At 42.7% G+C, this 26,342-nt stretch overlaps 4 protein-coding genes across 4 annotated transcripts; all 4 read right to left on the reverse strand.

Moving 5' to 3' along the window:
* On the reverse strand, positions 1-6,827 carry LOC306961028 (protein disulfide-isomerase; the record flags this gene model as incomplete). Its single annotated transcript, XM_079553636.1, has 11 exons — positions 1-78; positions 151-240; positions 330-511; positions 586-706; positions 885-1,082; positions 1,159-1,284; positions 1,403-1,510; positions 1,593-1,730; positions 3,890-4,005; positions 4,680-4,880; positions 6,653-6,827. 11 exons carry the CDS (start codon positions 6,825-6,827, stop codon positions 1-3), a joined length of 1,533 nt encoding a protein of 510 aa, XP_079409762.1.
* Positions 6,828-8,595: 1,768 nt separating this feature from the next.
* Positions 8,596-9,667, reverse strand: LOC306961029 (lipopolysaccharide-induced tumor necrosis factor-alpha factor homolog; the record flags this gene model as incomplete). Its single annotated transcript, XM_079553637.1, has 4 exons — positions 9,510-9,667; positions 9,239-9,325; positions 8,867-9,092; positions 8,596-8,701 (listed from the first exon to the last, which is right to left on the reverse strand). Exons 1-4 carry the CDS (start codon positions 9,649-9,651, stop codon positions 8,596-8,598), a joined length of 561 nt encoding a protein of 186 aa, XP_079409763.1. The 5' UTR covers positions 9,652-9,667.
* Positions 9,668-14,806: 5,139 nt separating this feature from the next.
* On the reverse strand, positions 14,807-21,062 carry pdia2 (protein disulfide isomerase family A, member 2; the record flags this gene model as incomplete). The annotated part of the gene is made up of 11 exons (XM_079553023.1): positions 14,807-14,891; positions 15,026-15,172; positions 15,425-15,603; positions 16,549-16,669; positions 16,733-16,927; positions 17,034-17,159; positions 17,920-18,036; positions 18,161-18,295; positions 18,619-18,752; positions 19,956-20,162; positions 20,771-21,062. 11 exons carry the CDS (start codon positions 21,060-21,062, stop codon positions 14,835-14,837), a joined length of 1,710 nt encoding a protein of 569 aa, XP_079409149.1. The 3' UTR covers positions 14,807-14,834.
* A 2,192-nt stretch (positions 21,063-23,254) lies between these two features.
* On the reverse strand, positions 23,255-23,929 carry percc1 (proline and glutamate rich with coiled coil 1; the record flags this gene model as incomplete). Its single annotated transcript, XM_079553638.1, has 1 exon — positions 23,255-23,929. The coding sequence occupies one exon, from the start codon at positions 23,927-23,929 to the stop codon at positions 23,255-23,257; it is 675 nt and encodes a 224-aa protein (XP_079409764.1).
* Positions 23,930-26,342: the final 2,413 nt, after the last annotated feature.

The raw sequence follows: 26,342 nt of genomic DNA on the forward strand, positions 1-26,342 counted from the left end.
TTAAAGCTCCTCTTTTCTGCCGTTTTTAGCTTCGTCTTCTCTCAAGGCCTCCCTGTACTTCCTCCGGTCTTCATCTTCCTGCAGGCACAGATCAGACACTCAACGAACACTCCCAGGTTACTACACAGACTGAAATCATGATAATATTACCAGAACTCTGTCCTTTTTGGCTTTTTCCATTTCTTTATGCACAAACTTCACCAGGTCTTTCACTCTGAGCTTCCCAGTGTAAACCACCACCTACAAACAGACAAGACAACCGTCAATATTCTTCTTTTTTAGATGATGAGATTTGGTATCAACATCGTAGCTTTTCTTTTTACACTCACCCTTTCTGCGTGCAGAGCCGGGAACAGGCAGAAGGAAGGGTACTGCCGGTGCATGGACATGTTGATGTCATTGGCCGAAGCGTCGATACGAGCAACGACCACATCCTCCTGGTCCTTAAACGCCTCGGCTAATTCCTCCCACAGCGGGAACACAGCGCGGGACTCAGGGCTGTACGGCAGGTCTGGAATAATGCTTCAAAGTTTCAGTACTCCACTGTAAATAAGTCACTGTGTGCATCTGATCTCAGGTACATACAGAAGAGGACAAAGGCGGTGTTGTTTGGGTTAAAAGCCACTTTCTCCAGAGTGGATCCCACCAGCTGCTTCACCGGCCCCGTGTCCCACCCCTCTGGGACAGGCTCGCTCTGCATCTTCGGCTGTGTGCACAAAAACAACAGTAAGTTACCACATGTGACGCCATCCTAAGGTTTAGGTGCAGTTTATTGTCCCTGTAGGAAAAAAAACTGATTTGAATTTCCATGTATTGTTTAATTATTTCATGAATAATGGGAAATCCAATAGTGGCAACCCTCATCTGTGTCAGTGGAGTCTAACCTTTGCATTACCGTCCAGATAATCCTGACAGAATTTGGTGATGGTTTCTTCATCCAGCCTTTGGGAGGGCAGGTGGTACGTCACGTGATCCGTCAGGTTCACCATTCGGATGAGCGGGGCCTCAAAGTCGCGCACCCTGAAGTACTCCAGCAGGCGGCCATTCCGGGGCTCGTCCACGTCCACCAGCACAAACAAAACCTGACACACCACGAAGAATCCAAGCGTTATTTCACTCGCTCAAAGTCGTGGCAGCGGCAGAGTCGACCGGACTGACTTTTAACCTGAAGGCCGACGCCGCGCGGTCGAAGGCGGCGTGTATCGCGGGGAAATCTGGAGAGGATTTGCGGACGAATAAAAGGGCGTGGTTCAGAACGGGAGAGCTTAGGATCTGGGAAGCCGTCTGGGAAACAAGAGACAATTTCTGTTAATCAATCGAGAGTCTGATGAGAAGCAGTTTTAACGTTGTCAGCACAAAACCTTACTAAAGTGAACATCTGCGTGTGCACTGTGGCCCGTACCTGTCCTGTGTACTCAGTGACTGGATCCATCTGGAAGACTGTGATGAATACAATGAGCTCCTCTTTGGTCGTCTCTGGCCTCATTCTGTAAGCCTGCATCAGCCGGGACTGCACAAGAGAAATGACGTGTATCAACAGAAACAGAAAAAGTTCCCTCAGTAGCGTCTCCTCTCCTCGACGGTCTCAGTACCTTTTTAAGCACCAAAACCACATCGTCCCCAAGGCCATATTTACTGACGGCATCGTGTTTCTGCGTCAGGGCAAAGGTCAGGTCTGGGAGCTCGACTGCAGCCTCGTAAAACACCTGTGCGTACGCTTCGTCCAGCGCCTGGGAGGAGATGAGACGGAAACGCAATTGTAGAAAGATTCATTCATTCATCTTCGTCATGAAACTATTTCCATGCAAAGTATTGAACATTTAGTTTTGAATTTTTTTGATTAACCTCTTAACTCCCGCCTGAACCGAGAGGATCTTTTTTCTCACGTCACCAATTTTTTTTTCCATCATTTTTTTGTTGGGTATTCAACTCATTTTTGTAACTTTTTTGACATTTTTGTAATTTTTTTGTCAATTTTTTAATCAAATTTTTGTCATTTTTTTGTCAAATGTTTGTACTTTTTTTGTCACATTTTTGTCAATTTCTTGTGACATATTTGTGACATTTTTGCCACTTTTTCATAAATTTTCGTCACTTTTTTGTCAATGTTTTCTCCCTTTTTTTCCCACATTTTCATAATTGTTTTGGTCTCAGTTTTGTTGCTATTTCCACAGCTTTTTTCCAGAAGCTTTTGGACTGGGGTAAAGCCAAACTGGAGAAAATGTGCTCGGTTCAGGTGGGAGTTAAGGGGTTAAAGGGGGCAAAGAGCTTGAAGAGACATTCAGCAAATAGTTTGAGCCAAGACTTGATGCCATGATGCTGAAGACAGAGCAGTTTTCCGTCATACGTGCAACAACCGTAACCACTAATTGCCATGGAAACTTATTATAAAGCCAACCACTACAATCCTCAGCCTATTTGTTGGTACTTTAATTGACAGTTTTGAAGGTTGTGAAATTCCCTGAAAGTTGTGAAATGTGCTCATCCACGCGCAAAAAAAAAAAAAAAAACGATTACAAATGCAGTAGGAAAGCTAGGAATACCTTTGGGTGTAAGGCATTATTGGACTCTGAGACAGATTTCATGACTCTTTAACAATTCACAATTACAAAGTCATTTTTTTCATGATGAGTGTCCGGATCCTATGGCTTAAGGGGAGACACTACAGGCAAAACTCATTTTTTTCAGTTTTCAGGTTTTGGGCCAAATTGGTCTCTGAACATATAAGCTTTCACCCGGAAAAAGAAAATATACCTAATCTTCACAATAACATGTTTAAATATTGCGCTGATTCAATGTTCCCCCATAGACTTATATGGGACAATGCAATTTCATGGGCCTTTTTCTCAAAACACATTTTTCTGTAATTGTGGCGTCACTATGTTCACGTCAGTCGGACCTAAAGACTTCACGTTTTCCAGCCTTGGACTGAACAACATTTGGAAGATTTTTTCAGAGGGATTTTTTATTATGTCATCCCTAGCCCCATTTATTGAGTTTTGAATGTCAAAAAATAAGGCGAAAATTACATTTTTACAACATTTTCCACTAAAAAACAGCATATTTTAAAACTAAACAAGATATCCTAAATCCCCTCTGAAAACGTCATTCATTTATAAAATGAAACCATAAATTTGAATGTAGCTCTATCCATTATTCAGATTTCGTCGCCGAAAAGATGTGAAATTTGGGGCATTAGGCATAAAACACCTTGTTCTTATATGAAAAGATAAAATGACAGAAAACTTGCAATGTATTTTTTTCTTACATTTATGCCAGTGATCTACAGCAAAGGTTTCAAATTGATATCTGTAAATATACATTTTTTCCCTATTCACCTGCAGTGTCTCGCCTTAAACCAGATGACACTAAACTTTAAAGGTGCATTATCCAACTTTTTATGCGTAAAAAAAAAGTTGATATTTGTGCCTATTTGACCTTGTAGTGACCCAGAGGCTGTATGAATAGTTTGTTTGACGCCTTTACTTTTGGTCACGGTGGTCTCTGCAATGCTCCAGGAAAAAAAAAATGTTTTGTAGGTTTTCTGGTTGGAGGGTCCGTCAGCATCCCAGAGACCACCATGATCAAAAGTAAAGGCACCATGTTGACCACTCATGTAGCCGTTGGGTCACTACAAGTTCAAGCACGCACAAATATCAACTCTTTTCCACATCAAAAGTTGCATAATGCACCTTTAACGTTTAGTGTCCTCTGGTTTAAAGTGTAGGATGTGGATGCTCATCATGAAAAAAGTGACTTTGTAATTGTGAATCAACATTACAATTGTCAGGAAAAAAATGTATTTGATGTGAACATGTTTACCATATGTGTAAATACAACTGGAAAATAGATTAAATAAATAACATAGCAAGGGTTAAAATTCATTTACTTTAAAGAATCCAACCACCAGGAGCTCGTCTGATTGGATGTCGTCCGTGATGAGGTCAGCAGGAGACCCCGCCCTTCTCTCCAGCCACGTCGCGATGGAGAGGGAGGTCGTAGGAACTATAGTCACACAAAAACATCAGGGGATATTTTAGCTGAATAATGGTTGAAGAAGAAGAAGAAGCTTACAGGACATGTTAAAGAAGTTACCAAACTAAAGGCTGAGCTGGATATGAAGTATAAGTATTGCCATTCTCTATAGCAGTACAGTTTGTGTCAGTTTTAGGTTTCAAAACATATTTTGATGGTTTAGGTTTAGGTGCAGTTTATTGTCCCTGTAGGAAAAAAAACTGATTGGAATTTCCATGTATTATTTAATTATTTAATGAATAATGGGAAATCCAATAGTCGCAACCCTCATCTGTGTCAGCGGAGTCTAACCTTTGCATTACCGTCCAGATAATCCTGACAGAATTCGGTGATGGTTTCTTCATCCAGCCTTTGGGAGGGCAGGTGGTACGTCACGTGATCCGTCAGGTAGTTTTTAGGCTTTTTTTTTTAGGCTTTTGACAAAACTTAACACTTCATTGTTGTATTGAAACATATTATATCGTATCACTGAAAGTTTCATTTTGTTTTTATCGGTCAACAAAAATATCTGGAGATTTTAGTCTTAATTTGAGTCTCATTAACTACTTTTAATTTAGTTTTAGTCTAACTTCAGTCATCAATAACTTAAAATTTGACTGAAATTCTGATGAAATATGTCAGTGTGGTCACTGAATGCGCCTCACCGGGACATGGCACCGGGCTGTGCTTGTCTCCGGACAGGTACAGTCTGATGAACGGAGGGTCAGTAGCGTTTAGATCTTGAGTCAAGTCCTGCTCCTTTACGGTGTCCACCCTGGCAAACGTGACCTCTGACCCCTGGAGCTGTGCTGCTGCTTCCTCAAAGGCCTCGGACACTTTGTGGAGGTCTGCGGACGTGGGCGTGTCTGTAAGAGAGGGCAGTTCGAAGCAATATGAGCAGACGAGATTAGAGGGCACATGTGTAAATTACAACAGTGGTGCAGTGGTTAGTGCCTCACACCATTACTCAAGTAAATTACACAAATATTTACTTGTGTAATAGTAAGATCAATATTACTGCAAACTGGCACAAAGAAGTGACCCAGATAATTCAAAAATAATAATAATCAAGTAGATGTAAAAAGCACTGTGTGTATAAGGGAAGTTAAATAGTAGATGTGAGCGTTCAAAGCTTGTTTATTTGTTATTTCACGAGAATTCTATATGTTCATTAAGGTTTATCCTTCTTCTCAAATTGACTTCTATATTCATGTCTTACTGCTGTTTGTTTTGTGGAAGTTTGTGATACCAAAGCAAACTTTTGATGAGGCATGTGTTTTATAACGGTTTGGCACATGTTGTTTGAACCTGGGTCTGTTGAATTGAAACTGGAGTTTTGTTGCTGAGCGAGGGTTCGAACATGTGGATGTAAAACACGCGTGTGTTAATAGTTGGTCCGGACATGCAGAAGCAAAGCAAGGGGTCACAGAACCCCATCCAGTGCCAACAAAGTTAATGAGGTTAAAGGGACTATACAGAGTTTAAAAATGTTAAAATGATGTATTTTCCTCCCCCTACATGTTCCAGCAATGTCCTAATGTGTAGAATGAGCTCAGACCTGTTCACCACAACTGCCGTCACGCACGAGCTTAAAGGAATAAGCCACCGTTTTTACATACTGAGATATGTTCTTACCTTAGCTTTGACGAGTTCTTTAGGACCTGTCTGGTCAAACTACTCCTGGTATTACTACGCCTTACAATATAGTTCCCCCTTTTATCCGCTTAGAAAATCCACATTGTTTCATTTTGTGTAATTATTCTTTGTAGTGTAACACTTCGCGTAACCATATTTAAATAGGGAAAGCGTGGAAGAGTTTGGTAGCTTCTATCTTGACCTGTTTTGGAGCTATAGTGGAGAGAGGGAGAGGCTAAATGCTAACGCCGTCTGTGCTGTGTTTACGTGACTGAAGGCACGGGTGAAGACCAGACAGGTCCTAAAGAACTCGTCAAAGCTAAGGTAAGAACATATCTCAGTATGTAAAAACGGTGGCCTATTCCTTTAATATAGAAGGTGCAGTTACACATACGACCTGAGGTGGCAGTAGTGAGTATAAAATGGCCAACTTGCATCCGGTCCCTTTAAGATGTCGAAAAGCAAGAGACACACAATTGTGCAGCCATAGTATAGGGAACAGTATTGACATTAAGTCAAAGGTTGACAGCTTGATACCGGCTCGTATTACTGTCATTGTGTCCTGAGGCAAAGCACTTCTCCCATCCTGAGATTTCAAAAAAAGTGCAGTGTGACATTTTGATCACTGCTATAACCGTGCCAGATTTGTAAAGGTCATTTATTTTGTGTAATGAGCCACAAATTTGCTTTGTCTTGCCTATTTTTAATTGGCAATATCCACAAAGCCTGAACCAAACCCAAATAGTTTTTTTCTGCTGAGCTAGAGTTGAACATTGCGTTGTCAGTGAGTTGTTGAGCTGCACGAGAAGGCCGACAATGCACGGAACAAGCATGTATGAATACATGAAACAAAACCGCAGCATGCCCTGTGTGAGAGCGTGTGTGGGTGTGTGTGTGTGTGTGTGTGTGTGTGTGTGAGAGCGTGTGTGTGTGTGTGCGTGCGTGTGTGCGTGTGTGTGTGTGTGTGTGTGTGTGTGTGTGGCTCCCTCCGATGGCTACTCACAGAAGTGCACCAGCAGCTGCTTGTACTCGCTCAGAGCCTTGTTGAAGTTTCCTTTGTTCAGGTGTAGCAGTCCATCCTCGCCTGTGTGCAGCGTGTTTGTCTCCGCCGCACACACAAACATGCACCAAGAGATGACCCCGAGAGTGAGTCGGCTGCTCTCCATGTGCCCCCTCATGTGCTCACTGTGGACTGTAGAAACCAGTGCAGGGATCTACCTGAAGTACAACAGGTAGGAAGTGTGAGTATTTGTTATCTGTTGAGTACAGGCCCGTGCCTGTAGTTGATTAACTCACCTCTCTGCACCGCTGTCCACCTGCTATTGGCTGATGTCAAATCATTTATATCACTAATATCCAAGTCACCTTTGGCTCATGGCATAGTTCATTAAGAAGAAACAATAATGCCGTCTTCTGTTCATGAGCAGGGTGTGACCTCGTACAAGACAGCGGATAAGATAGCAATTATGCAACTTTCAGATTAATGATCTAAAACATGTACAATTCAATCGAGGCACAAAGGGTGAAGTGTCTTGCCCAAGGACACAACGACAGTTGGAATAAGATTCTTCAGGTTTGTGGGCGCGCTGCACCACTGCCTCTCAAATATGTATACATCTGTGGGATAAAAAGTATATTATAGCTGGATTATGAATCAAAATGGACAATACAGGAATGTTTGGGAGATGACTTTATCACTGGACACTACACGCAATATCAATGAAACTAAACTCGACTGGAGTGACTTTATATAGATTAGTTTTATTGCACTTATTTACAGTCCCGCTCGAATCCAGGCATGTAGGAAACATTAACATAACAGCGGCTGATAACTGACAAATGCAATATACTCAGCCAATAATGTAATAATCCATCAATCTGACTGTCCTGGGGCAGACTGACAGAAGGGAGGCTGCCAAACAGTGCCACACACTCAGACATAGGCAAAGTGGGTGAAGTGCCTTGCCCAAGGACACAGCAGCAGCATGCACCTCTGGGAACAGGGGTTCGAACCACCAATCTTTCGGTCGTAGTAAAATCCTTATGAGCAACAAAACGTTTCCTCAAGTGAAAAAAAAAGTACCTTGTGAGATTTAAACAAAAATAATAAATACAAAAGCTGATGAAAAACACAAAATAACATTTTAGAGAAACCGGCACAAAGATGTGTGTTTTGAAAATAATAATAATAATTATTATACTTTATTATTACATTATTGGCTGAATTTAGTACATTTGGCCAATAACGTAGTAAATGATTACATCCTGGGTCTACAGTGTTATTACATTATTGACCTGTAATTACATTATGGTTCCTATACAAGGCGCGTCAGAGGCTAATCAGCAATGAGCTATAGCTACTGACCATTACGTAAATATAAAAATAAAGAGAGCAAGGACCAAATACTTGACTAGGTAGTAAAAAAACTTTTATATTTTTCAGTCTAAACGTTTGGCATAAATGTATGTAGTGTTTCATGCACACATCATTAGCTGCCATCATTTTATCTTGGCTACATAAAAGTCTTTGGGAATTTGTATGGGGTATTTACTTTTTACATGTCTCTTTTTTTGCAAATACACAGCTACCTATATCACACCTGTATCTGAAAGTAAACTGTCAACGTATTCGTAGTATTGACATATTTGCAGTTGCTGATTAAAAAGAGCAGTACAGTGTGTGGACGGTAGAGGGAGCTGTAAACACAGAATGTAATCAAAGGCACACTCATCCATTTTCATCACTATCAACATGATAGATTGAAAATATATTATTGTAACATAGGCATGTAAAGATATGAGTGGACCACACATTGGTCCCACTCGGAGTAAACTGATTGCAATAACAATAAAATAATATATAGACAGGAGGTCGGTCATTGCTTTTAGAAGTCCTTCAGCCTGACTCGACTTATCCCTGTTGGAGCTGTCTCTTTGCACATTGGGTCATCTTTTGTAAATGTGTACCACTTTGTCGCAGTGCGGACAGGAGTGATGGGTGTCTTGAAAACTTCGTACCAACAGAGGAATCAGGCAGAACCCACAGATGAGCCTGTAACACACACAGATGTGCTTATTAGGATGTCAAAGTCAGATATGGGGGACAGGGCTGTACAAAGCATCACCAAATTATCGTTATCGCATTTGTTCACACAATACAATATATCGTAAAATCACTGTCAGATTGTACATGTCTCTAAATATCTGTTGCTCTCACCCGATGAGTGCCAGCAGCATGCACATGCACCAGGCGGTTCCACTGGGCACATGATTGACCTGAGTGGTGCCCACGCGCCCGCAGTGAGGGCACTGCACCTGGGCAGGACTGTCCGTCAGCTGGGAGGGCACCACCACGGGCACAGCTTGGGGCTGGTATATGACCACAGGGCTGCCCTGAGTCACGCTGATGGACTGGTTCACCACCACGGGCACCGGGCCACGCACTGTCAAAGGGAGAGCGGAGGTTATGGCAAATTTAAAAGTTCATCTGGAGGATTAGCATTACTGAGCTATGGTTATTAATGATGAATCTAGGGAATAGTCCGTGAGTCACTATGGGATGCTTTTCAAAGTGGAGCGAGATAGTTACCCTGTGTGTTGGGGTGGATGTAGACGCCAGTGTTCGGCTGCACACTGGGCACAGTCAGCACAGGGAAGTGATTCGGCACAAACTCAACTGTGGGCCACACACATCACACAGTTACAACCAGGCTCAAACATATTCATCTGTGTTTTTCAAATGCCATAATATTAAATGAAAACATGATTCAGTAATTCAGGCAAAATCTAAAAAAAAAGCAAGTATTCTGAATTATTTTTTTTTGGAGTGAAAATTGGAGGAACCGTTTCGAGGACCACACCTGCTTCTCCGTAGGAGGGGGGCGGCGTGGCTGGTGAGGTCACAGAGGCGTCGTAGGCTGGAGGAGGAGGGATTTGAAGAGAGGACCCGGGGCCCTGCATCCGAGGGTGCTGCCGGGCCTCGTCGTACGAAGGAGGGTCCATGGGCTCAGGCGCACAGGCAGGACGCTGACAAAGACGGAAAAAAAAGAATATTTGTTTTCAATGACTGAAAAGAGTTCAATGCTTCACTTCAGCTCTGACGGTAAATGGACTCAACTTACACAGCGCTTTTCTACCTTCATCAGGCCCAAAGCGCTTTACAGCAAGGAACCAGTCACCCATTCACCCTCTCATTCATACACCAATGTACGCACGACACTGGAGGCAAGTAGGGTGAAGAGTCTTGCCCAAGGACACGACTACAGTGTGCATTTGTGGGAGCTGGGATTCGAGCCCACGACCTTCCGATCACGAGACGACGCATCATAGTTTTGTTCTCTCTGACTATATAATGTCATATTATAATGAACAGAAAAGGAAGGTGAAGAGATTAATGAGTTTAGTTTAGTTTAGTTTTGAGCAGAGTGAGACAGTACCACACGTACACAGACACAACATCCAACTGAAAGAACCACCAGGGGTTCCCAGGTCCAGGTTGTTCTTGGACCTGGGTTGTTAAAAAGTCAGTGAGTTTGGACAATGCACTTTTCAATTCAAAATATGGCTCTATATATTAGCTACATCAAATAATTGTCCTGTCATCACTCTTCAAGTCAAATTATTTCCAAACAGGTCTATGCTGAACATCGTCATGTGCAAAATATGTTTAAAACAAAATTGATGCAAACATGAATGCAAAGTGCACATTGTTGTGACACATGCAAACACACGGAAGCATATTTATTCAAACGACTGAATTTTGCATTGAAGCCCTATACAAAAGAGCTTTTTGTCTTTAAAGACGCACACAGTTCAGTGCTGCCCCTCCCTGTGCCCTTAGCATTTGACATGTGTATATATCTCCATAGAAACGTGCTTGTGCGTAAAACAGCTTCAAAGTAAGACTGAAGCATTTTAAAGTACACTAAACATTTGATCAACAATCGTAGCGCTTCGTGCCCTTTAAAATCTTTCCTAACTTTTCCTAACTTACACAAACAATACTCCTGTTCCATAAATAGAGCACATTACGCTCCAGTGAAGGTAGTCAGTGCCTTGTGCCCATCCCTCCGCTGCTTTACATAGAACAATGTACGAGAGCACCTGCCTCTGTTAATGCACACTGTGTTCTGCGCCGGCCATTATCTGATCAGGGCCGCACGCTTCAGACAAAACAATGTCAGAGTCTGCATTGTAAAAAGCCTACTGTTCGATTGTGTAACTGAATAAGCCTTTATTGAAGGAGGTTTTGATCACACACAGTTACAAAACAAAGGTCAGAACCACACCTAACCCGCACACTTGTGTCTACATTACTAATAACGCAGCTTCATTTCTTTGACATTTATTTATTTCAAGAGGAACAGCCCCTTGAGATCAATCATCTTGTTTTCGAGGGGGTAATCTAATTCAAATTGACAACAACAAAAAGGTAGCAGTTCAAACCTAACAGAAACAGTAGACATAACATTACAAAACAACATTACACAACAAAAACAATAGACAACAAACAAACAAGCAAAAAAACATAACCACACACACACACACACACACACTCACACCCATACTCACACTCGTACCAGCTCTCAGCATTCAACCAACCCATCATGTTACAGAGAAAAAATAAATAAATGAATACATTTATAGCACCAAATCATAAAAAAATGGATGCTAAACTAGGGTCTGGGGGCTCAGAGACTCTGTGGGAGGAGCCTAAGGGAGTCGTACGTTAAAAAGAATTTGAAATACAGTACACGACTTTGAATCAGTATTTAGCCCCATGTGAGTGGTCTTTTTAATGGTTCCTGTGTAAATGCGTGACATATTCTCGTCAATGGTGGTAATTACTATTGTTTGGGGGACGTGGGAAATTTTCGGCTTCATGGAGGGACTTTAAGATTGGCTGTGGTTTAGAGCAGTGGTTCCCAATTGCAGGGGGCCCAGAGCATTGTCAGGTCAGAGGATCAGGAAATGACTGTATGTGCAGAAAACACAACAAATTCTGTCCTTTTATACATTTGATGGGTTTTGGACCGGGGAGGGGGGGGGACTCCAGCAGGGGGGGCTGCTGGGAAAAAGGTTTAGAGGAGAAAGCAAACTTAAGTGCTTCTTCTAACTCTTGTCCAATAAAGAGACGCTTCGGTCAGTCTACCGGAGCAGCTGATCAACAACCACTTGGGCTCCCTTCCCCTTCCCTCTGCTGTTGTGCTCTTGGGCAGAACACTCCACCATCTACATTTGGTCAACTGTTGTCACCCGTCTTATGAACCATCTCCATTTTATGCAAGTTATGAATGGAAAAAAAAAATGTAGGTTAAGACGTAGCTATCTACCGTCTATTGACTCGACAGGATTGAATTTACACTTCTTCAACAGTTTAGGGACAGTGTAGTATTTCAAATTGAGGAAGAGCACAAACAAAGACAGGAACCTCTGCAGTAACTCAATAAGATTCACTTTGATCATTAAAAATACATGACAGTGCTAAGTTTGTGATGGAATAAGTCAGTCTAAAGTTGAAGCCAGAGATGTTTTTGGATGTTTTTTTCAATAACAGATCATACTTCCTGTGCACTGGAGCATTCCATTATTATAGTAATTATCATTATATTATATAGATTAATAATTACATCCATTATACCTGTACTGGTCATGTTTATTCGGCCCATGAGGCTGAGACAAATCTATGAAATAAATGATACACTGTAGTTTGCCCATGACTACAATCTGACGGGGCAAGTTTACATGCATGAGTCTCTTGTGTGTTCACCGCACAAAGTCAGCAGATTGATTACATAAAACCTTTGGACAGAAAAAAAATCCTCAGCTTGTAAAGTGAGTTAGTGTTAGTTTGGTGTGGCTCATTAACATTTAAAACTGGCACAAGAACAAGACGTTAAATTTACTCATAACAGAAAATAGCGAGGGATTTTTTTTATTTTGGAAGATGTATGTAGTTGGAATGTAGTAACTGTATGGGTAGAACTGCGCCTACATACAGGATTACTCAAAATGTATTATAAAAACATCTTAATGAATTTCTTTGTAGACCTGTCACATACCGTAAAAAATGCCATGTCAAGAGTTTAGACACCATAGATTTAATCACGGTTGTATTTGATTTTAAATATTTGTTCTCCTTTGTTTTCAAAAAGACATCAATACTCTTCCCAAACAACATACATTCGACCTAAAGAATAAATCAGACTTCCCACTGCGCTCACCTGTAACCTAAAACCAAACCTATTGTGTACGCACACACCTGTGAATACAGCCTCTTCAGGTAATCCTCACACGGGACCGGCCCGCGGCATACGCATCTCGGTCTCCTCGCGAGTCTCCGTTTCTGTCCCAAAGGAGCCCCTGGTCAAAGTAAGAGACAGAGCGTCCCCAGCGTGTGGAGAGAGGAAGACTGGCCGGGGATGAATGAGGAAGAAAGTAGAAGGAAGCAGGAAGCACGATGAGGTGACACCGCAGCCGGTCTGACCTGTTCTCTGTGGAATGCCTGGTATGTCCACCTCACGCCAATGCACGCCTTCCACCGCACCAGGGGCAGGGGGGCAGGGGGGAGGGGGGAGGGAGGCACTGGGAAACAGGCAGGAAAATTACCTCGTCGTATCAAATGAATAGAGCAACTGTAAAATCAATGAGGTCTTGAACTGAGAAAATGAAGGGAAATTTGAAATAAGTGGTTTTGTTTTTTCCTCAATATTTATTGTCTCTAAGATCTACATATAATTCTAATATCAACATCAGCAGTTCTCAGGAGTTAATTTCGGATTCATTTATTTTGGGATCATTTAATGGATATTTAGTATTGCATTTCATGAAGTTATTATTCTGGTTTAGATGTTTACGTCCAGATTAGACATGATTTAGTCCAATAGTCAGGGTCTGTATTAGTGATGATCCTCCAGACCTGGTGCTGGTATATTTCATAAAGTATACATAGTACAACAGTATAACTTTAAAATAAAGTAATTTAAATAAATGTGTTATCATGAAGCAGGTTTTTAATCCAGTGTGATACAACTCTGTTCTGCTTTTTGTGTTTAGTTATTTCCGTCACACATTAGTTTTCCTGCATTGTCATTACTGCCCTCATTTGATCACATTAGATCATGTAAACAGACATTGTGCAACTTAAACCTTGTGACAAAGCACGTGCCATTTATCACATGAGTCATGTTTTTTTCCACTTGCACACTTGCTTTGACAAAATGACATCACAGAGTAACATCTCCCTAAACGTGCCTCACACAAATACTGTACAAATACTGCAGGCCTCAACCCATCCATCCATCCATTTTCTTCCGCTTTATCCGGGGCCGGGTCGCGGGGGCAGCAGTCTCAGCAGAGATGCCCAGACTTCTCGATCCACACACACCTCCTCCAGCTGTTCTGGGGGGACCCCGAGGCGACACCAGGCCAGCTCGGAGACATAGTCCCACCAGTGTGTCCTGGGCCTTCCACGAGGCCTTGTCCCACTAGGACATGCCTGGAACACCTCCCGCGGGAGGCGACCAGGAGGCATCCGAAACAGATGCTCTAGCCACCTCAGCTGCTCCTTTCCACGTGAAGGAGCAGCGACTGGAGCCAGGCCTCAACCCAACCATCTAAACTTGTAAATAATGTAGTACAATGGCTAATGTCATCAAGCTAATGCTAATATGTGCTCCTCGTTATGGGGCTATCTGAAAATATAGCCTATTATAAAGCTGAAGTCATGTGACACCTATCAGTCGCAGTGATTGTTTTGGTCGGCTTCAACTCATTTCAGATGTAAATAAAAACACAATCCAAGCTTTAAATTGAAAATTTTAGGAAACCATATTTTATTCATAACAAATAAACAACAAATTGTGCTGAGACAATGTTCAGTATCATGAAAGTCAATTACAGACAATAAATTACATTTGTCCAATAAGTTACATGACAATACATTTTGCATGGGGGCATGTTTGCTTGAAAACTTCTGTAAATGTCAGACAACATTTCAACAGTGATAATATGGTGATTTTTTTAACGTCTTGTAAATGTTTGTCTCATTGAATGTATATTTATAGCATTGCTGCCATATATGGGGTAGGGGGGATGTAACATGTTTGGCAACACACACAAAAAAACATTCCAAAATGCTCAATATTAAGAGGAAATGATTAACTGAATGGAAATACAGGGATTGTTCACAGCTCGTCTTTGCCTGTTGAGTTGGCCGCCGACTCTGTAGGTGCGACTTCCTCCTGGAAGAGTTGCAAAAGTTCAATTTAAAAATTCCACAATATTTGTATTTCAGACTCATGTATAGACTCATGTATATTAAACTCTTTTGCTATAAATACTTTTGTATAATTTATATTCAGAACAATATACAAACCTCATCTGTTTCTTTCTCTGGTTCAACCTCTTCTTCTTCATCATCGTCATCATCTTCCTCGCCCTCAGGCTCCTCTGGGAGGACTCCACCACTGTCCAGGAACTCAGACATCTTCTCCAGAGTCTGCTCTCCCTGGTAATCCACCGCCTGAAACCGGGAACAAGAAATGTGCTTCCGTTACAATTTACTGGAAGTGGACTTGGCAAACATTTCACTGATCTGATGTTTTCGGCTGAAGAGAGAAACCGTAGCCGTTTATTTAACCTTTATTTAACCAGGCAAGTCCCACCAGAGGGTTCTTATTGTACATATTTCTAATTGGTATGGGAGACTGCATAGTGATAAAGATGTGAATGAGATTTAGATAAATGAAGTTACACTATCGTGCTCGTGACTGACCTCTTTGCCGCCGGCCGGGTAGTACTTGAGAGTGGGGAACCCTCCGACCTCCAGGTCATCCACCTCATTGGCGGTGGCGTCCATCTTGGCGATGATGATGTCGGCGTGATCGGCGTATTTCTCTCCCAGCTCCTGCCAGATGGGGGCCAGCTGTTTGCAGAAATCACACCACGGAGCATCTGGACACAAAGACAGAACGTGTGAATGTTGCGTGAAGACGGGAAGGAACTGTTACATGTGGTTACCATGGGAGATCGTCTGCACAGGTGAGCATGTTTGCAGGTTGCTATTGATTTTACTTTTTATTTTTGCACTGCTTCCCGTTCCTCCTCAGTAGCAGTGGTTTAATTGTGCCCTCTGCTGGAATTTTATACAACTACATGTAATGACATCTTCCAAGGGGTATTTCCTGGACACATTTAGTTATACTACAACCAATAGGAAGTCCCCCCACAACACCGCCCCCCGATTTCCTCCCATTTTTTTGTGACTTTTTCAACACATGTTTTCCTGAATTTTTGCATTTTTTTATTACTAATATTTTCCCAATTTTTTCAGATTTTTTCTCAATTTTTTGCTTTTTTTCATACACAAATTCTTCCAATTTTCCCCCATATTTTCCAAATGACTCTTTTTCCTCACATCTCTTGACACTGGAGATTAACCCGATATTGTAAATTTTGCAGATCTTCCAAACATTATTGTTCAGCTTTAGACGATGGAAAAAATATTGCTCAGGTATCGGCATCAAAAAACAAGTATCACTAAAGGGACTATATGGAGTTTAAAAATGTTAAATGAAGTATTTTCCTCCCCCTACATGTTTCAACAATGTCCTAAGGTGTAGAATGAGCCCAGACCTGTTCACCACAACTGCCTCTAAAATCCTGCCCTGTCACTCAGAAAGGTGTTAATTCGGGTCCGAAGTGCCGTCATGCACACGCTTAATATAGAAGCTGCAGTTACATGAATGACCTGAGGTGGCAGTAGTGAGTATAAAATGGCTAACTTGCATCTAGCCCCTTTAAAGTACCAGTATCGGGAAAATAAGTAACAGTACCCAGCCCTTGCCTTAACCCCTGGGACGACTATGAGTGCAAAATGGTTGAACACTATTGACTCACAGAACTCGATAAAGACGTTCTTGGTGGGATCCAGCGCCACAGACTTGAAGTTCTTCCCCACCAGCACTTTGACAGCGCCTTTGTCCCAGTCCTCCGGGACGGGCTCCGACAGGTAGTACGGCTGTGGACACAACAGGAAATGTAATCACAGGGGCCTTATCATAATCTCTTTGGGCTTTGTTACCTCAGCCGTCCCGTCCAACACGCCCTTGCAGAGCTCTCTCAGAGTCCCCGCGGCCAACGGGCTGGGGGACAGGGAGAACTTCTTCCTGCTGACCATGTCGAACATACGGGCGGTCGGCGCCTCGTCTGCGCTCACGCCGAAGTACTGGAGGATCTGCGGCGCTGTGGCGTTCACGTCGAGCAAAATGAAGAGAATCTGAAGGAGAGAAGAGGGGTTAGGTTTGAGTTTTTGACAGCGTTTCCTGAAGACGTCCCAAGTAGAGGTCAATAACTTCAATATCATCCTCAGAATCCATTGCTACCTTGCCCTTGAAGTCCCGGGCCACGCCGCGAGCCTCGTCCACCAGAGCTGCGTGGGCGTCGACGCTGGAGTTTATGAACAACAAGGCGTGGGTTTTGACGCTGGAGGAGAAGATGGCCTGGCTTTTCTGAACACAAATCACATTGTTCAACGTACGACTTAGGATCCAACACAGCGCTCAGGAGGATCAGCCTCACGAGGACATGTTTGTAGAGGTGTGAACTACAGGGTTAGCAGGTTTTGCACAAAAGAAGACCTTGTGGAGATGTGTTTTTGTTTGCAAAGGACCCTGTACTACTTGAACAGCAGCAGTGTGATCCCTAGTGCAGCCCTGTTTAATCTCTTAATCTTTTACCACCAGCCTGAACCAAATGCATTCTGTCCTCTTTGGCCATTATATAGGTCTGTGTAACACCTCATTTGAAAGCTAAGACCCACAAAACTGATCTTTTTCCTCACGTTGTTGCTCGTTTTTTTTTTTTTTTTTTTGGTCACATTTTTGTTGAGTTTTTGGAAAAAAATTTGGTTGAGTTTTTGTCACATTTATGTTGAATTTTTGTCACATTTTTGTAGAATTTTTGTCACTTTTTTGTTGCGTTTACATCCTTTTTTTCCCTCATTTTTTGTGGCTATTTTGGTGCTTTTTTCCCAAAAAGCTTTTTTATTAGGGTAAAGCCAAACTGAAGAAAATGGGATCCGTTCAGGTGCCGTAAAAGCAACAAAAACATAGCAGAAAAACTACGGCGAAATGCGGCGATCAGTCAGCGATCTGTAGGTCTTAGCTTTCAAATGAGGTCAACTGGCTGTAAGATTTGGGCAAAGCCGAACAGGAGAGGTTAAGGATGATTTCCTCCGTGGACAGCAGTGTGTGCGGCGGCTTGTGTCACCTCCGGGGTGAACTTGGTGATGAGCTCCATGCTGTTATCTTGGATGAACTTGGTCAGGTTCTCTCGGCCCAGTTTGAAGTCTTCAGTCAAAGGGAGGTCCGCTCTGCCATCATCAAACTGAAGACACAGAGGTTAGAGGCGTAGTGACTGTATCACTGTAAAGCTGCAGTCCACAGTCATGGTAATCAGAGCTGCTGTTTTCCCTTTGTGTCACATGTGCAGGGATTGACAAAACCTGCACCTTTTTGAAGAGCACCACAGAGTCGGCGTGGACCTCGTACTTGGCGAACACCTCCGGACTGGACGTCTTGGCGAACTCCTCCGCGGTGTCGAAGTAGAGCTCGTCCAAGACTTTGGCGGCTTCGCTCTCCGCGTCCTGGGAGAGACACACACGGGTTCACCTTATAATGCGGAGGTCGGTGAAACACGCACATTACATCACCAAAGTATTGTTATCCATATCACGAAATCAGGTCTATCATCTGAGATTCACACACAGCGCTTAGTTTAAGTCAGATGCTCTTAGACCCTTTTAGCCTTATTTACTATTTTCTGTTATGTTTTGTGTTGTGTCCTGGAGCTTCAAGACCAAAAGAAATACAAACAGTCTGTCTCTAATTACGAACACTGTACACAAGTCAACTGCATTCCATCCAGTCCACAGTTACCATTTTATAAAGATGTAATAATGAGACCTGCCTTAAAGAATCCCACCACTGAGATGTTGTGGGCATCTATGAACTGAGCTGCAGAGGCCGGGGAGTCCAGGGTGGGGGCCCCGGGGGAGGATCGGCGCTTCATCCATTGGATTATCTCCTCAGCAGACCGCCCGCCTGCAACACAAACACACACAAGGACACTGCTGGTAAAGTCCCATCACACATGAACAAAAGTGTTGTATGAGCAGAAGCACTGATCACGTTGCATAGTTGGCTCCAAAAGCTCCCGTTCACGTTTAACTCCTGTAAAAGTAAACGGCCTGTGGTTTCATCTCACTGCCAGATCTACGGCAAATACACACTTACCTTTACTCATTCAGCAATGACAGGCCGGATGTGGAGGCTGAAATTTCATACGTATCCAAACATACACCGAGGGATTGGAAACTGTTTACATAGTATTAAATGTTACTGCTACGTGAGATTCTGGAAGCTTTGAGTTTTGGACCCATTTACTTTGAATTGAAAACTTACTCATATTTCTTATTTTAGCAAAATGCCAGAGAGATTGAATTTACCCTCTAGTCTACATTCAAACACTGTGGTTGGAGAGCCTGATCTGAGTGTCTGATCTCATGGAAGCTAAGCAGGGTTGGGCTTGCTTGGTACCAGGATGGGGGACTATGTTGGAGTACCAGGTGCTGTAAGGGTGGTCAGGTGGGTCAGGTCTAAAAGGAAGGAAGACATTTATTTGTGTGGTGCCTATCACAGACATGGTGACAAAGCGCTTTGCTATTTATTCACTCTTATATATCACACATCCAGGCCTGCTGTACATGTTTTTAGTAGGGGAAAGCAGAGCAAACACAGAGAGAATTCCACACAGAAAGGCCCCATCTGGCCCGGGCAATAGCACTAACCACTGCACCACAGTTCAAACCCACCATGGACTGAACAGTGACTAATTTCATCTATTTTGCCGATATATGAATGTGGTGAGCGAGTGAGTGAGTGTGAGTCAATGATGTTGGTTGGAGGGTTTTAAAGCGTTTCTATCGCCCTCTGAGACAGCTGTGGCCACATAACAAGTGCTTCCTCTCCCTTTCCATTACATTTATTTGCATACTTTGTGGGACCAAGCTAACTGCCTAATGCCCTTTATTCAAAACAATCACGATTGCATCAGGACTAATAGGAATGAGCTCCATTTTGCATATTTATATGGTATGAAACACTAGAATCATTTTCAACACAGCTTTTTTGTGCTGCAGTGAGGAGTCTGACTGTGCTTGGACAGGATTTGGAGGTTTAGTAGGCACATTTTATTGTGTCAGTACAGCTCATTAACTGGTCCAGAACCCCTCCCCTTGTGTTCACCTGTGTAATCCTTCGGCTGTTTGCGGTCTCCATCGACGAACAGCTTGAGGCTGGGGTAACCTCCGACGTCGAACTCCTCTGCCAGCTCCTTCTCTTCTATGGCGTCCACTTTGGCCAAACGCATGTCCTGCCCCTCTTTCTTCAACCTCCCGGCTGCCTCCTCATAGACGGGAGCAAGGCTTTTGCAGTGACCGCACCATGGCGCATCTGGTCGACAAAAAAAACATGTAAAGAATAATCCCCAAACCATCTTTATATCTTTACAGGAGAGGGACTGGGCAATGAGGGGGAGTGTTGGACTTGGATAAAATGTAAATATCCCGCTCATATCTGCAGTGACGGTTGCTCGGGTGACCTGTGGGGTCAGCTGTGGGAGAGAAAACTAGCGGGACACCTGGCCCGAGTTTTATCACAGAGTTCAAACGAAAGTGAAGTCAGTGGCTCAATTCAGTAAAGTGTTTTTTGTGCATGACGGTGTATATTGTAGGATCGCCCTATATGTTTTATTATAATACTCATGCAAATGTAGATGTGTGGTTTTACAAGAAATGTTAACCATTAAACAAAACTTCTTTCCACTTTACACCTTGCCCAGGACTACAGTCAAAATCTTCAATACAGAAGATTCATTCATGTGCACGGTCCCATCCCAAATAAACAAACACACAAAAACAACTTTTCATGTGATTTTCAAGTGTTTCTTTCAGTTTACATTTTGCATTGAGAGGTTCATCCATCACGTCTTCTAACATAAAAGTTACAACAACAAAAGCCTTAAAATTGCACTGAATGTGAATGTGTGCTATTGTACTTACAGAATTCAACCAGCAGATACTTGTTTTCACTCAGCGCTCTGTCGAAGTTGATGATATGCAGCTCCAGGACGTCGTTCTCCTCTTCTAACTCTGTGGTCTTTTCTTTCTTCACCTTCTTCTCCTCCTCCTCCTCCTCATCCTCCACCTCATCCTCTCCTACCTCCTCGCTGGCCTCCTCAACCGTCTCCTTGCTGGTCTCCTCTGCGCCGTCCTGGTCCTGGGTCATCGCGCAGGAGGCCCATAGCAGCAGCACGCCCAGCAGAGAAACGGTCAGCAGCGTGGAAGGTCTCATGGTCTCACCTACAACAGCTGCTAACACACGTGGACCAAAGCTTTAAGTATCCCATATCCAGAGTGTGTGTCGAAATTTCACTGGCCTTCCCCCTGCGGCCAATCGGAAGCGACACCTGCAAGGGCAAACCGATGATCTCGACCAATGAGAGACTGCCTTGTGGATGCCAAATTCTAGAATACGTAGATCTTAATGTGTGCCTATTTATTACTTTTCAATGAATCCAATCACGACCAGGCCAACCAACCATTTACAAAACTACATTTCCAGGACTTACAAGCATGCGTTTCCGCTGAAAGTTTTGGGCTTGTTACCATAATCCGATTTGCCTACCTCGGGATGAGAGTGGAGGTATGACTGTTAGTCTACCTCTCTATTGACTTACGGCAAACAGTTTTTTCTCCATAAGCCCCGCCCCTCCTGCAAATACAAACAGTTATAAGATATCCTACTGAAGCTGATAAAGGGTCATTAATATCTGAGCTAGCTGAATAATCTGTTGACATAATATATTACTAATAGTAAATATACATTGTGTGAGGTTTATTACAGTACAGCGTGTTTTCCTGTTATTAAACCGGTTCACCTGCATAAAGGAGACCGTTAGACCAGGGCTCCAGACAAACATTTTACCTGCACCCAAGTATTTTCATTTAGGTGCACCAGGACATAACTTAAGCGCACCACTTTAGAAATGTTAACATTTTTCCTGCTAACAGGATTCACTGTCAGTATTTAATATTTCATATTGTTTGCTCGCTCAATTAATCTTTCAAAGGCCAGAGCTACATGTTAAATAATAATAAATAACACTATATCTGGATGCATGAGTCTCATTTGTCCGACCAAATAAATATGAAACAGTGAAATGTATGTTTTAACATCACACAGCTGTAAAGGAGTGCAGAATGTTACAGGAGCTGTTCAAAATGTGGCTTGTTTGTAAAAGGTGCAGAACCATAGATTTAAGCCCCCTTCATTGTAATGATCCCGGGTGGTCTGTGAAATTAACATGGCTGCTCAATCTCCTCCTATGCTTTTGGTTGGCTGTTTACCAAGTGTGTTTTGGAAACGCCCCTGGCCACCAGGGGGTGGTATTACAGCAATCATCAGGGCAGTCGCACCGGTGTGACTCAGGACAAATGTGAAATTTGTAGCCGCACATTTGAGCCCTGCCATTAGAGCAGTGGCCCTAACAATGAGCCCTGAGGCACACCTTTCTGAATAGTTAATAGTTTTGTATATTTTAATATTTTTTGTTCAAGGTATAAATAGGAAGAATGTGTTTATTCAGGCCATAGATGTTTAAATAACATAAGTCAGACACATTATAATCTAGTCAGTGTAGCAAGAAGATGACAGTTTGGCTTTACTTTCAAAGTAAGTCAACAGGCCATTCTTATTTATTTCATTGCTGTGTGGGCATCATCATAAAACCATAATTGGTTCTAATACAAAAGAGACATGAGGCACACAGTAGATATATAAAAAAAAATGTGCTTAGAAGTTCAAAAACAAAACCCGCAGATGTTTGACTTACTGAAGTTTACAAATGCAAATGGAATACTTCTAAACATTTTTAACCCAATACTGATCAGCAACAGTGAACCATGGGAACAAGTTAAGAATATACTGTCCACATCAAACATCAACTAAACAAAGAAAAGCAGTCAGTCAATCTGCTGGAGTCAGTGATTTAGCTGTCGTTGTAGTTTGTTTACACAGTTGACATGCTAACTGCTAACAAGACGTTGTTAACATTACTGACAGAAAAAGTTAAAAAGTGTTTGGGCTTTCAGCTATAAAAACATCTTCAGCTTGTTATTTGTTGTTATTTGTTGAGCAAAATCCAACAACGTCAATACATACATAAAAGAATGAACATCTAAAAATACAAAAGTGTTTTATGTACAATGACCCTTGAGTGTCCAAGTGTTTACAAGGTCTGTAAGTACAATAGAGCTTGAGATTGTGTCGGCAAATTTGTACATTTTGGGGACAATGCAAAACAATAAATCAAAACTTAAAAATACATTGGACAAGCATTTGGACCCTACAGTGTGTTCGATGTATAGACTATGCAGTCTTTGGTTCTTTGGTGGTTCTTTTATCTAATGACCGTCTGTGGACATTGTTTTGTGAAATGGTGGGTCTGTGGTTATCCCGAGCTCTATAGTCTGTTAGCCAGTTCCTCAGTGCTGCATGTGAGAGGTGTCAGTCAGAGCCTGGGGGAGCTCAGTGTGGCTGTCCCAGAAGGCCAGCAGGTCACTGAAGTCCATGGGTGTCCCGACTAAGTGGTGCGCGTGCGGGGAGAGTGCTGGGTCTGGTTGTGTGGCCTCGCTGTCAGGATCCAGGCCTGAGAGGGGCTCTGTCCAGAAGCTCAGAGGCAGGGCTCTCTTGACCATGGGCCGCCCTGCAGTCGCACCCTTCTGCTGGAACAGCTCAGCCAGGGGACCCAAACTGTCGCCGCACTCTGTGACCGTCTGCCCATCTTCACGGGTCTCCGCGTTCCCCCCTTTGGCTATTTTAAGCAGGTCGTCATAGTAACGCAGACGCCCGCTGGTCGTCAAGGAGACCGAGTCGTCGTAGATGTCGCAGGCGTCTTGGTCCCCGGAGCCGCGGCCGAAATAGTGCTGGATGTCACGGCTGATGAGATCGGCGAACCGGAGCAGCTGCTTGGTCACGTCCAGGCCGGTGGGGGCGGGGTCAAAGAACACCTCCTCCTCTTCCTCTTCCTCACTGCGCTCCTCTTCGTGATGATGAGGCGACTGATCTTCGTCCGGGTCTGTTTGAGGAGAGGGCTGGAACATCAAGGGGAAGTATCCCGGAGGCTGGACCAGAAAACTGCGGATCACGCCTGTCGCCATGATGTGTTCTGCACATAATGGAGGAGGGAGAAAAGGGATTTAATAGACAGTAGCTCATATGTCGACAAAAAACTATATTATACTATATAAGCTTTTTTTTAAATCCACAATGTTGCAGACCATGTCATAAGCGTCACCAACCAAATGTAGTCAAAGCACTGACCCTTTTCTGATAAAGATTGGCACACAGGGAAACATTTTCAACTATATTGTTTCCATCCATACAAAACTCCTATTGACTAGACACCGACCAGACTAGTTTTGTAGTGGGTAATCAAAGAATGGATTTGCACGAGTACCTGATCTTTCTAAATCTCATATTTGGCTGCCTTTTTGTCGACATCTCCATGGAGACGAGCTGGAGACATCCCGCTTCCAGCTACGTTAGTGAGATCTGACGAAACCTGACTAACACACATTTTTTGTTCATATCTACAAAAATATCTGAAATGAAATGAATATTTGTATCTTTACCCTATTTATTGAATGAAATGTTGCAAAATGTGGCTTTAAATAGCCAAAGATAGAACAGTTACACTCACTGTAGTGTTAATGGCCAATTTGTGGCTGAATGTAAAAAAAACAAAGCCATTGTCTGCAGAAGAGAACCAGAAAAAACAAGTTAAACGGCCAAAAATTCTAAATGTTTTATCACTCCTGGACCTCTCATACCTCGTCTGAACGATGTCCATGTTTCTATACTTATTTTTTTTATCGCCTGAATGAGCACATTGCACCATTAGGAAAGATTATCCTGCATCAAACTGAACTGTGCTTGTGAACTGGTGGACAAAATGTCGCAGGCCATCCTCAAAAACAGCAGCAACCTCATACACAGCACTGTGATCGCAGTGACTGTTTCCCTCCCAAATACTGAGAGGTACTGAGAGACACTGTACAATGAACCTCATTAATGTGCACTTTTACTACTATTAATCGTAGCTTATTCTTACTGATGTTTGTGCTGTATTATAAAGTGAATGCTTGGCTCTGGATGGACGGCAAACACTGTCTGCTGCTGAACACCTGAATTTCCCCAATTGGAGATTAATAAAGTATTCATCTCTCTCTATCTAACAGTAGGCACAAACCAAGTCTGCAACAGCTACATGCAGCTTTACTGATGCACATGTATTACAATATCTTTCATAAGTAGAGCCTCTCTGTTTCAGGATATAAAGTAAACATTTTTAAATATCTATTCATTTTAGAAAATATTCTACATGATATAAAAGTTCATGCTCAATTTTTTGATTCTGAAGCTGACAGTCCAACCAGGAAGCAGAAGATGCCCCAGGTCAAACCAATAAGCTAGAAATAAAGCTTATAAATCTGCTTCCAACATCCCAGCATCTCTGACAGTGCAGTCCTCCAATTAGATACTGAGCTTTCAAATGAGGCATGACATGTCCACATATAATAAGATTGATTTGCACAGGCAGCCCAGGCTGAATTGTTAAATAGTGAGAGCACATGCACATGACAGGTATGTGATGAAATATTTGTAATCTTGGATTAAATATGTCTTTTTGTTGTGTAAATAATCATATAAATGTGGACAAAAGGCAGGTCACACAGATCAAATGTAGTTGTAATAAGAAAATGAAAGTGACATTACCTGGTGTTTCCAGTGGTGCGGGCGCCGTCTCTCTGATGGACCGTGCGTGTGCATTTATACTGTCTCCACGTCCCGCTGCGTCTGTATCACATGAGCCGGCTTCCAGGACAAATATTGGAATATTTGTGCGCCTCATTGTCCAAACAGATTGTGTTGACCTTATCGCCGGGCAACGCGGGAGGGCTGGGCCCGCTAATGGGACCTGTGCTAAGACACGCTGGAGGGTCTTTACACACGCACACGCGCCCATCGCCGCTCCCTCCGCTCATCTTATCAGGCTGGTTTAAAGAGAAAAGAGCGTGAAATCTAATCATATGCTGTTTTGACTTCTAAAGGGGGTGCACTCGCTGGAGAGAGCGGGTTATGTACTCAGGATAAAGGAAGAACAACATCCAGTTAGCTATGGAACAGTTAGGACAGTTAGTGATTAGAGTTGTAATGGGGTGGACAATGGAAAGTCTTTGACAATGCAGTAGAACGAGAAACATTTGTCATTAAAGAAAAAATATTAAGGATTTTCCATGTAAAATAATAAAACCAGTTAAACCTTGTACTGCTTTGATTCTGAAATGCACAGGATTCTTTTCACTCTTGTCTCAAATGTTAAAGGCTCTGCACCTGATTTTAGTTTTTACTAGTGTAACAAAATATGTCCTGCCCTACTGTAAAGTCTGATGCGCATCTAATCACATTAATAACTGAAAAAGAGATTAATCTCAGTGGGACTATCCTGGTTAAATAAAGGTCAATAAAATAATAGTCGCAGTCTAGTTTTAGAGCATTTCTGTGAGATTT

This window comes from Gobius niger (genome assembly GCF_951799975.1).
Source record: "Gobius niger genome assembly, chromosome: 3".
In the NCBI taxonomy this organism is placed as follows: Eukaryota; Metazoa; Chordata; class Actinopteri; order Gobiiformes; family Gobiidae; genus Gobius; species Gobius niger.